At 34.0% G+C, this 11,851-nt stretch overlaps 1 protein-coding gene across 1 annotated transcript; it reads left to right on the plus strand.

Moving 5' to 3' along the window:
* Positions 1–5,893: 5,893 nt before the first annotated feature.
* LOC145693936 (uncharacterized) lies at positions 5,894–11,112 on the plus strand. The gene is made up of 2 exons (XM_081770093.1): positions 5,894–7,118; positions 10,002–11,112. Exons 1-2 carry the CDS (start codon positions 5,957–5,959, stop codon positions 10,022–10,024), a joined length of 1,185 nt encoding a protein of 394 aa, XP_081626219.1. The 5' UTR covers positions 5,894–5,956; the 3' UTR covers positions 10,025–11,112.
* Positions 11,113–11,851: the final 739 nt, after the last annotated feature.

Below are 11,851 nucleotides of genomic sequence, written 5' to 3' on the forward strand. Positions count from 1 at the left end.
TCACCTGATATGTCCATCAGCTTAAATGGTCAATATGTGACGATATTGTCACCATAATGCTCATTCAAACATACTCTGTAATCGTTACGTAGTGAGACTATTAACAACATTAACTTCGTCATTATGTATATACATAACGAGTAAGGAACACTCGGTTGCGATATATGACCCACACAAAAACAATCTTTTTCTTTTTTCAAAACCCTTCCTTGATTGAGAACAACAATCATTTTTTTCTCCTTACATTTCTACATTGAAATAATTGCATACTATTTTTTGTTCTGTCGGGCGAATAAAAAGGAGTTTCTTTAGTACGTGATTTGTCAATCTCGGGAAGACAACAATCGACTCTCCGCTCAATTCTCTTGTTGCCAGCTGAGACCATTGTAGATGAATGCCCTCTTACATAATCTAAGAACTTTACACCGGTTACCGCGTCGAAACAAAAATGTTACTTATTATTTCAACATGCTCAAAATCATTAGATTCAGAATTTAGCTCTGGAACTATCACGATAATACAGGCTCTTTACTCAGTAGTGGATCTAGCCCGGGGCCGTAGTAGGAGCCTAGCTCCAGGCCCGTATCCAGGGGGGTCTAGGGGGGCCGCCCCCAAAATTTTTGCTGGTCCCCTAAAAGTTTTACAGTAGGATTGCAAAAGAACTATAATATGGTGATGAACTATCATATGATTGGATCGGTCTCCCCGTAACTTCAGCCGCCCCCTTCCCTAAGTTTTTGGGCTGGCTACGGGCCTGCCTAGCCCCCCAGTTTTTTGAGTGATAAAAATAATTTAAATTATTATTTATATATTTTTGAAAGTTTATAGTAAACTTATGATATACCTATCATAGTCTGGGTTCTGACTGTCCTTCTCTCAGTTCTTACCTTCTAGATCCGCCACTGTCTTTACTTTATCCACGAAAACGTTTATTAGAGACAGGTTTTTAGAACTTTTGATATTTTGACTTCAAAATTGATGTTCGATTTTACATGTCCTACTTAATCTTTACACCATATTTCAATTTGTGGAATGTAAGGAATCCAAAGATATGGTGGGTCAACATTTTGTCAAAAATATAGTTTTTTTTAGAACTTTTGATTTTTTGATTTCAAGATTGATTATTGGATTCTACACATCTTAATTAGTCTGCACATCAACTTTAAGCTTGCGTATAGTAACGGATTTAACACTACCTATATATTTGACAAAAATTTCGCCCTTTAATTTGCGTATGTTGAACATTATGGTGTTTAGTAGGACGTGTATAATGAAAAATCAGAAGTCCAAAACTCCCTATATTTTAGAAAAACTATGGCCGTTTTAATTCCGAACTCCTTAGCTTGTGCAAGTTAAAATTTGGAGTGCACACTAATTAAGATACGTACAAATCGAATTGCATCATTTTGAAATGTAAATTAAAAGCCCTAAACGCCCCTATATTTTTGCCAAAATTTTGGCCATCCATAACTTTGGATCCATTCTTTTGCGCAAGTTGAAATTTGATGTGTAGATTAAGTAATACGTGTAGACTGGAATAATATCATTTTGCAAGTCAAAAAATCAAAAGTCCTTTTTTAAAAAAAAGCCTATATTTTTCGCAAAATTCTGACCCCCAAACTTTGGATCACTTCGTTTGCGCAAGTTGAAATTTGGTGTGTAGATTAAGGAAGACGTATAGAATCCAATAACATCAATTTTGAAGTGAAAAAGTCAATAATCCTATTAATAGAAACTCCTATATTTTTGGCAAAATTTTGACCACCCATAACTTTTGATTCCTTCGTGTGACCAAGTTAAAATTTGAGTTGATTTTGAGTTTAACGTCCCTTTTCAGCAACGAGGCTATATGAGACATGGACCTACTGATTAACGTGGAATCCGAACCACATGAGCTCTGGCCGGGAATCGAATCCGGGCCTCCCAAAATGTTAAAATTTGGTGCGTAGATTAAGTAATACGTGTAGACTCGAATAATATCAATTTGCAAGTCAAAAATTAAGAGTCCTAAAAAACCCTATATTTTGGCAAAATTTTCACCCCCCACAACTTTAGATTCCTTCGTTTGCGCAAGTTAAGTTTGGTGTGTAGATTAAGGAAGACTTGTAGAGTCGAATAGCATCAATTTGAAAGTCAAAATATCAAAAAATCCTAAAACATGTCTGTGACCAATATATCTATTATTAATTTATTATTATTAATTTGTACACCATTAGCATAACTCTTATTACAAATATTGGACACTGTAACCCACCCAAGTTTCATAATAAAATGAAATTTTGTAAAAGGAAAATTTTGTGAGATGAAACTCCAGTTTACTGTTAAGTCGGTTATTTCTCTTGGAGTTGGAAGCACTGCATAACCTTCGGTTGGATTGCGCGAGTCGTCGATCGGGATGACGTCACGTTGCAGCCGAGGTTCTGGCTTTAAGACTGAAGCGCTTCGCAGTGTATAAAATGAGGTAAGAGTGTTAGATCCTTTGAATGAAAAAAAATGGGTCGTTAAAATTAATATTCTTTCCGTATAATCGTATAATTTTGTTAACTTCTTTTGAAATCTATAACAGTTCCTGACTATGGTTATTATTTAGAAGACATTATTATTACTCAATATATTTGGAAGCCCTTATTTCTAAAATATTGCGGAAGAAAAAAAAGGTAAAATAGTTATTCGATCAGTTAATGTACATGGTTTTGTGTAGGCAGAGTTATGCCTTCAGTTAAAACACGTTAATTCTTGTTTTCCTTGATAAAACTAAAGTCACTAGTCAGGAAGTTTAATATATTGAAATTACGGAAAATATTAAGGCTAGTGGAGACTTCAAATGAATGATTTATGTCTTAGGTCCGCTTTGGAAAAGGAAAGAAAAAAGAAAGGATTTGTAGAATTACAGTTGAGCTATTGCTCGTAATTCATGCATTTTGACCCATATATAAGAAATCATTTCCTCCCACATTTTCATTCCAAAGAAAGCCACTTTTGCAGTAACTTCGAGTTCCATACATTTTGATGATATTGTTGTATAGGTTTCTAAATTCTATATTTGGATTTACGATTGGTTATACTATTTACTTCAGAAACTTTGTCACTTGGAAAAAAAAATACTTTTGGAAAATTAATGTTGCTTGCTAACGGAAATTTCGATTAATGATATTCTTACTTATTAAATTTGTTGGATGTTTTCTATATTTATATTTATATATCACGTTTCGGATTTGTTATAATAAAATTTTCCATTTTGTTAGAAAACTTTTTTTACATTTACAAGTAATAGTAGAAATTCTCCTGATTATCTTAATAGGATATTTTGCATTCAGTATAAGCCTTTTCCAGTATTGAACCTCACTCTTCACGTCGTCATTATTCTCAGCCGTGGGGGAGTGGAATTCTCCTTTCTCTCTCCTTTTAAAATTCTTATATTCTAAACGGGGAAGTGGGGTGACGTCCGTTCTCGCAGGACTGTGGGTAGTGAGGGCTATTTAAAGATTATATGTGTATCGTTCATCCGTTACATATATAATTTTTAAATTAAAAATAAATTTTATACACTGCCCTGGAAAGGCAAATTTATGCTGGCTTCGAGGTCCGGTTCGGGGAGGTCCAGCCAAAAGTGTTCCCCTTTATATTCTAAAATTTATGTGTATTTCTTTGGTGAAAATAACCTCTAAATTAAATAACATATTTTCATTATACTATGCCTTTCTTGTTGAGTAATATAAATGTTGTATATGAATGTTAACGTAAAATACTTAATACAGTGTTGCCGGGGTCGGATACAAAATTTATGGTTTAGTAGGTCATTGTGTAATAAGCAAATAATTATTGATAAGGTTGTAAAAATAGTAGTAATTATTCTTTTGGTTTCTTTGAGCTTAATATTTTGTGGTGTGCTTGTAAGGATGGCACAATCAAAGGAGACGTATGTAAAATCTAGATTTTCGGATTCCTCAAGTTCTAGTGGGGATGAATTTCTTGGATATTCTTATGAATTTTGTAATCCTATGTTTGATCATTCAAGGCCTTCAGCCCATATTCAAGTGAATCCTCACGAACCTTTACTAAGTGGTCAAAGTAGACCATTTCAGGATCAAAATTATAACGTGGATCCACAAAGAAATGTGGGACACAGTTCACGGTTTGCGAATTCCTCGCCTAATTTAAGAGCAGGAGGGAGTCAGAGCTTTCAAAATAAATATAGAGATCGACCATTTAATATGGCAGCTTCATAAAATTTAAATTTTGAGAAATTTGCTTCGGAAGGAATCTATAAATCTTTGTTGCATGGTATTAATAATCTACCTATAATAGATGGTACCAATACTGACAAGTAAACCTTACGTTTGGGTGAATCGAGTTGCTGACTGAGACACATATGAGAAAGTAGTACTAAATGTGGTCAGTATTTCAGTGAAGTTGTAGGTGCGAAGCTCCAGGGGTTTAGGAGATACAGCTACCAGAACATCACATGGAAGTACAGAATAGTCTTCATACAGTTGTAGGTAAAAGCTCTGTAAGACCTCTTGTAACGAGAAAAGGTGAATAACAAATATATGGATACATATTAGGACTAGGGGAAAGTCATATAGTAAGGGTATACCTGACGGCGGCCATCTTGAAATCCGCCATTTTGAATTAAGGTTAAGTTTTTAAAATAGGAATAGGGTCATGTGATACATGATTTAAGGCGAAAATTTAATCAGAAGAACAATGGTGACGTCAATTTTGATTTACGCGCAATTGGTAAAAAGTTACAGGGAAATTAAATATTGTTGCAGCATATGTATTAGTCCTTTACCCCACCTTGTAAATTTTGTGTTAATGATAATAATTAAATAAAAAGCAGGTGGATAAATATTAGGTCTATGGTAAGAGTTGCCTTGATGGTGGCCATGTTCAAATCCGCCATTTTGAATCAGACAAAAGTTTTAAACAAAACACATAACAGTGACAACTTATTAATAGCAAATTTTACCATAAATCCAACGGTATAACCATTTTTGATTTATCATTAACCGGCACAAAATCAAATAGGAATAGAGTAATGCAATAGATGACTTTTGGCTAGAAGTTAATCAGAAATACAATAGTGGCGTTATGGTAAAATTTGTTATTAATAAGGTGTCACTGTTATGCGTTTTGTTTAAAACTTTTGTCTCATTCAAAATGGCGGATTTGAACATGGCCGCCATCAAGGCAACTCTTACCATAGACCTAATATTTATCCACCTGCTTTTTATTTAATTATTATCATTAACACAAAATTTACAAGGTGGGGTAAAGGACTAATACATATGCTGCAACAATATTTAATTTCCCTGTAACTTTTTACCAATTGCGCGTAAATCAAAATTGACGTCACCATTGTTCTTCTGATTAAATTTTCGCCTTAAATCATGTATCACATAACCCTATTCCTATTTTAAAAACTTAACCTTAATTCAAAATGGCGGATTTCAAGATGGCCGCCGTCAGGTATACCCTTACTATATGACTTCCCCCTAGTCCTAATATGTATCCATATATTTGTTATTCACCTTTTCTCGTTACAAGAGGTCTTACAGAGCTTTTACCTACAACTGTATGAAGACTATTCTGTACTTCCATGTGATGTTCTGGTAGCTGTATCTCCTAAACCCCTGGAGCTTCGCACCTACAACTTCACTGAAATACTGACCACATTCAGTACTACTTTCTCATATGTGTCTCAGTCAGCAACTCGATTCACCCAAACGTAAGGTTTACTTGTGAGTCTACATTTCAGTTTTTACTAAAACTTGATAGTATTGTCAGAGGAAAGGGTTTGCCTTTAGATCTTGTGTTAGTAGCTTGTCTTTCTCGTACAAAAGGAGAAATGCAAGAAGTAATACAATCGTTTATTGGGGACGCTTCCCCTTGGCAAACAGTTTGTAGACATTTAGTGGTGCGATTTATTTCCACTATTGGTAGAACACAATTCATGCGACTATTTTTCTACGTTCCCATGCGGGAGGATCATTCATTATATGAGTTCGTAGATAATAAATTATCGATTATTCACGTTCTTGATATGTCCTTTGATGAAGCCACCATTTGTAGTTTAATCACTAATATGGTAACGCCTTCTGCCCATCAATTTCTTGCTGAAAGAGGTATGCCTATCGATTTAAATCAGTTGTATTTAGCTGCAGAACACTATGATGCTTTGCATAGGTATAGGAAGGACTATTATAGGTTACGTAATCAAGGTTGTAACGTACGGGACTTGGTACCACCCCGTAAATCATCTTCCTTTATCGGAGCGAAGAATACAAAACAGCAAGTAGTGTTGCAATCTCGTGAACCAATAAATTTGCATAAAAATTTAGTTTCTCCGGCTAGGTATTCTTTACCATCTAACTATAAAAAATTTGATAAGGCGGAATTTTCTCATTACCATAATTTAGAATCTCAGTACTTAACTCAAAATAACTTAGACGTAAAACAAAATGGTAGTAAATTGGAAAATTTATTAGCGATTCCTGTTTACATTACGGGCATGCGTTTTAAGTGCTTAATTGATACTGGGAGTACGAACTCTTATTTGGCTCGACATCTTTATGATGAACTTAGAAAAAAATGTAAAATAAAGGCAGAAAAGGTGAACGTTCAGACTATCGGCTTAGGAAATATTAAAGTTACAGTGGATATGAGAGTAAGACTATATTTTAAAATTGGAAGACACCAATTTAGTGAAATTTTCTTCATTGTGGACTCTAATGAGTTTGATCTTCTGCTTGGAAATGACTTTCATACAAAATACAATGCCATAATAGACATTGCGGGTAATTCATATAATATAAAAGCTCGGAAGTTAGTGGTTCCTATGATCCGAGCTGATGAACTTTTGTGTGCCCAGACTTCTCTCGCTTCTGCATATACTTCTAGGAATGGGGTGAGTGGAAAGCAGCCGCCCTGCGACCTTGGTTGTCCGAAAGCTACACCTCAACCTAGATCTTTTGGTAATTCTCATCAGATTTTGACTCCATCGACATCAGTAACCAGAGACAGCGGAGTTAATACCACGTTTGATCCAGGAGTGGAATTCGTTTTTGATCAGTCCATATTGCATCCACCGGAGACTAAACCGGAGGAATCTCAAGGTAATTATACGGTTCCTGATCAATTATTACTATGTGATTCTAATTTACAGGAATATGTTAATAACTTGTTAACTTCATATTCTGATGTTATTGGAAACAAAATTGGTAGAGTAAAAAAATTCACTTACAAAATTGAACTTGCCGATAAAACTCCCATTCGATTGCAACCTTATCAGCTTCCAACGCATAAGCAAAAGGAATTAGATTCTTTTATTGCCCAGCTTTTAAAAGACGATATTATAGAGGAAGTAGATTATTCTCCCTACACATCACCCTGCTTTCTAGTAACAAATTCAGACGGAAGCAGGCGGCTTGTAATTTCATACGGAGAAGTGAACAAAAAGGTTATGGTAAACAGTTATCCTTCTCCTAACATGGAGAATGTAATATCTAGTATTTCGGACAATAATATCTTTTCAAAACTTGATTGTAAATCCTGTTTTCATCAAATTCCTCTGTCTGAAGAGAGTAGAAATATTACTGCTTTTGTGACTAAAAACAAAATCTATCGATATAAATCAGTACCAATGGGATTAGTGTTATCACCTTTTGTTTTAAGTAATTTGATGTCAAAAGTCTTTGAAGGGTTAATTGGTAGGAATTTAGAGATATATTTTGATGACATAATTTTATTTAGCAAAGATATTGAGAGTCATAAAGCTCTATTAGAGGAGGTATTATCTCGACTAAGAAACTGGGGAATTACTATTTCAGAAAAGAAGTCCTGTCTATTTCAAACTAGTATTAAATATTTAGGGTTTCGTTTTGAAAATGGCAACATGTCAATAGACCCTGAGAGAATTAAAGCTATCCAGGAGATACCTAAACCAAAGAATAGAAAAGGAGTGAACAGAATATGTTCATTTTTCTCGTTCTATTCAAAATTTATTTATGGGTATTCAGAGTTAATTGCTCCCCTTCAAGAATTAAGATCTGTAAAAAAGCCTTTTAAATGGACTAAAGTTCATGATGAAGCCCTACAAAAATTAAAGGATGCCTTTTGTAGTCAGGTCATTTTGAAAGTCCCAGATATGAATTCCAACTTCGTAATACATTGTGATAGCTCTTTGCGTCATTTTTCTGGGGTTCTCAGCCAATACGATTCGGAAGGGAATCTTAGACCTGTATCTATGTTTAGTCGGGCAATTCCACAATCTGATTGGAGTAAAAATATATACGAATTAGAACTTAAGGCTCTTTCTTTATCTTTGGAAAAATTTGAGTATTACTTGGCAAATCCCTTTGTAGTATATACTGATAGTAAGAGTTTAACTTGGTTACTTAATAACCATAAAAGACAAAGGAGATATGGAACTATGTTAGAGAAAATCTCAAGGTTTAAATTTCGTATAGTCCATGTAAGATCAAAAATAAATAGTATAGCCGATTTCCTTTCAAGGGTTGGAAACCATCTAGAATTCTATACAAAAGACGATAATACAATGGAAGTCGTAAAAGATCATAATAAAACAGTAAATTTGTCTTTCATTAATTTTTGGCAAAATCCTGTGTTTAATGTGCCTCTTACAGATCACCAGAGGAAGGATCCTGAATTAAGAGAGATTATCAATAGGTTAGAGCGAAAGGAAGAAGTTCCTCCGTATGTATTAAGAAATAAGATCTTGTTTAAAAAGACAAAAGGTAAAGGGAATAATGGATTTAGAATTGTAATACCTAATTCTTTAATTCAGTCGATCATTGAGTATTCTCATTGTCCAATAATTCATGGTGGGCATATGGGATATCGAAAAACCATTGCTAAGGTCGCTGAAAAGTATACCTGGCCTACTTTATATTCTGACATTAAGAATTTTATACAATCTTGTCATTTGTGCCAAACCTGTAAAGATTCTAATCGAAAACCTATGGGTCAATATTTTACAAAAAAGGTAATGCACCCAAATTATACCTGGTTTATTGATATTGCGGGGAAATTGCCTAGTAGTTCTGGATTTGAATATATTTTAATTGTCACTGACGCCTATAGTCGTTTTGTCTTTTTAGAACCTTTAAGACGACTAACTTCAAAAATCATCTGTAATAAGTTACAGGAATTATTTCTTCGATACGGCTTTCCTGGTAAAGTCCTAAATGATGGCGCTTCTTATTTCGTGAGTGATTACTTCTTAAAATTCTTGTATAGCTATGGTATACAGAGTGTAAAATTCTCCCCATATAACCCACAATCGAACAGAGCCGAACGTACGGTGAGATCGGTTAAAAATTTAATTCGTATTTATGTTGATAAGTCTCAACAGAATTGGGCCCAATTACTATCTAAAATTGCTTTTACTATTAACATAAGTATGAATGAAACTACTGGGACTAGTCCATGTGAACTTTATATGGGACGGAAATTTTACCATCCATTAGATGTTAAATGGTTGATGGATTTAGATCTTTTAGACGATGACCAGGATAAAGAGCAAAAATTAGTCAATATAAATAATAACATTGAACGCGCTTGGAAACATAGTGCGAAGGTATATAGTCAAAAACATAGTCCTGTTAATTTAAATATTGATGATTTAGTATTGGTTAAAAGGTTCATGAAAATTTCAGCAGAGAAACATTTCAATCCAAAAATCGCCCCTCAGTGGGAAGGCCCATACCGCCTTATTTCTAAACCGACACCAAATACAGTTTGGCTAGAAAATATTGAAAGACCATATGTTCATATAAAACGCCATGTTCGTTTTTGTAAGAAATATTTTCCACCGAGACAAGTTAATCAATCTAACCCATAAGGTAACACGAAAAAAAAATGATTTGATGTGAGAATCGAGGTTAAGTATATTATTAATATTGTACTTATATATATATATTTTAAGATGTTTGTTTGAACAAAGTTAGTGTGTTGTATATATTTTTTTATTCCTGCAGGAATGCCTCGTCCAAGAACGTGAGAGGTCAACCCTTTTCATTTTGTAAATACCTCATCATCATCCTTTGTGTATGTTATGTAAGGAATTGGAAAAATTACTGTAGAAGTTTGTAAAGAAGGCGTTAGCATTTGAATATTTATGGAAGATTTTGGTAATGTATTGAAATTATTTTATTATTCAACTTGGGATTTGTTATGGTTAGGAATTTTTTTTGACCGACCCTCGGATATTATGTAACCCACCCAAGTTTCATAATAAAATGAAATTTTGTAAAAGGAAAATTTTGTGAGATGAAACTCCAGTTTACTGTTAAGTCGGTTATTTCTCTTGGAGTTGGAAGCACTGCATAACCTTCGGTTGGATTGCGCGAGTCGTCGATCGGGATGACGTCACGTTGCAGCCGAGGTTCTGGCTTTAAGACTGAAGCGCTTCGCAGTGTATAAAATGAGGTAAGAGTGTTAGGTCCTTTGAATGAAAAAAAATGGGTCGTTAAAATTAATATTCTTTCCGTATAATCGTATAATTTTGTTAACTTCTTTTGAAATCTATAACAGTTCCTGACTATGGTTATTATTTAGAAGACATTATTATTACTCAATATATTTGGAAGCCCTTATTTCTAAAATATTGCGGAAGAAAAAAAGGTAAAATAGTTATTCGATCAGTTAATGTACATGGTTTTGTGTAGGCAGAGTTATGCCTTCAGTTAAAACACGTTAATTCTTGTTTTCCTTGATAAAACTAAAGTCACTAGTCAGGAAGTTTAATATATTGAAATTACGGAAAATATTAAGGCTAGTGGAGACTTCAAATGAATAATTTATGTCTTAGGTCCGCTTTGGAAAAGGAAAGAAAAAAGAAAGGATTTGTAGAATTACAGTTGAGCTATTGCTCGTAATTCATGCATTTTGACCCATATATAAGAAATCATTTCCTCCCACATTTTCATTCCAAAGAAAGCCACTTTTGCAGTAACTTCGAGTTCCATACATTTTGATGATATTGTTGTATAGGTTTCTAAATTCTATATTTGGATTTACGATTGGTTATACTATTTACTTCAGAAACTTTGTCACTTGGAAAAAAAAATACTTTTGGAAAATTAATGTTGCTTGCTAACGGAAATTTCGATTAATGATATTCTTACTTATTAAATTTGTTGGATGTTTTCTATATTTATATTTATATATCACGTTTCGGATTTGTTATAATAAAATTTTCCATTTTGTTAGAAAACTTTTTTTACATTTACAAGTAATAGTAGAAATTCTCCTGATTATCTTAATAGGATATTTTGCATTCAGTATAAGCCTTTTCCAGTATTGAACCTCACTCTTCACGTCGTCATTATTCTCAGCCGTGGGGGAGTGGAATTCTCCTTTCTCTCTCCTTTTAAAATTCTTATATTCTAAAGGGGGAAGTGGGGTGACGTCCGTTCTCGCAGGACTGTCGGTAGTGAGGGCTATTTAAAGATTATATGTGTATCGTTCATCCGTTACAACACAAAATAATAGTCTAAATACTAGTACGATCGGCAACAAAAGTATTACCACCTAACCGCGATGCGTTACAAAACACATTTTGAAAGGAAGTAGAGCTACTTATAGCTTGTTGGTTGTTGTTCATTCTTCGGCGCTTTTTACCTGCACGAAAATAAAAAATATCTGGTCTTTCTTCTTCCTAATCTAATTTGTATACAGTATATTCAGAGATGTTGCCACGGGGAAGGGGGGCATCTGGACCAGGCCCCCCAAATGACCAGCTTTTAAAATATCAGCGTAAGATTACATCGCTTCAGTTATTTAAAAATAACAAAATTTTCATATAAATAATAATTTCCAGTAAATT

Source organism: Thermobia domestica, chromosome 9, assembly GCF_964235325.1.
Source record: "Thermobia domestica chromosome 9, izTheDome1.hap1.1, whole genome shotgun sequence".
Lineage (NCBI taxonomy): Eukaryota > Metazoa > Arthropoda > Insecta > Zygentoma > Lepismatidae > Thermobia > Thermobia domestica.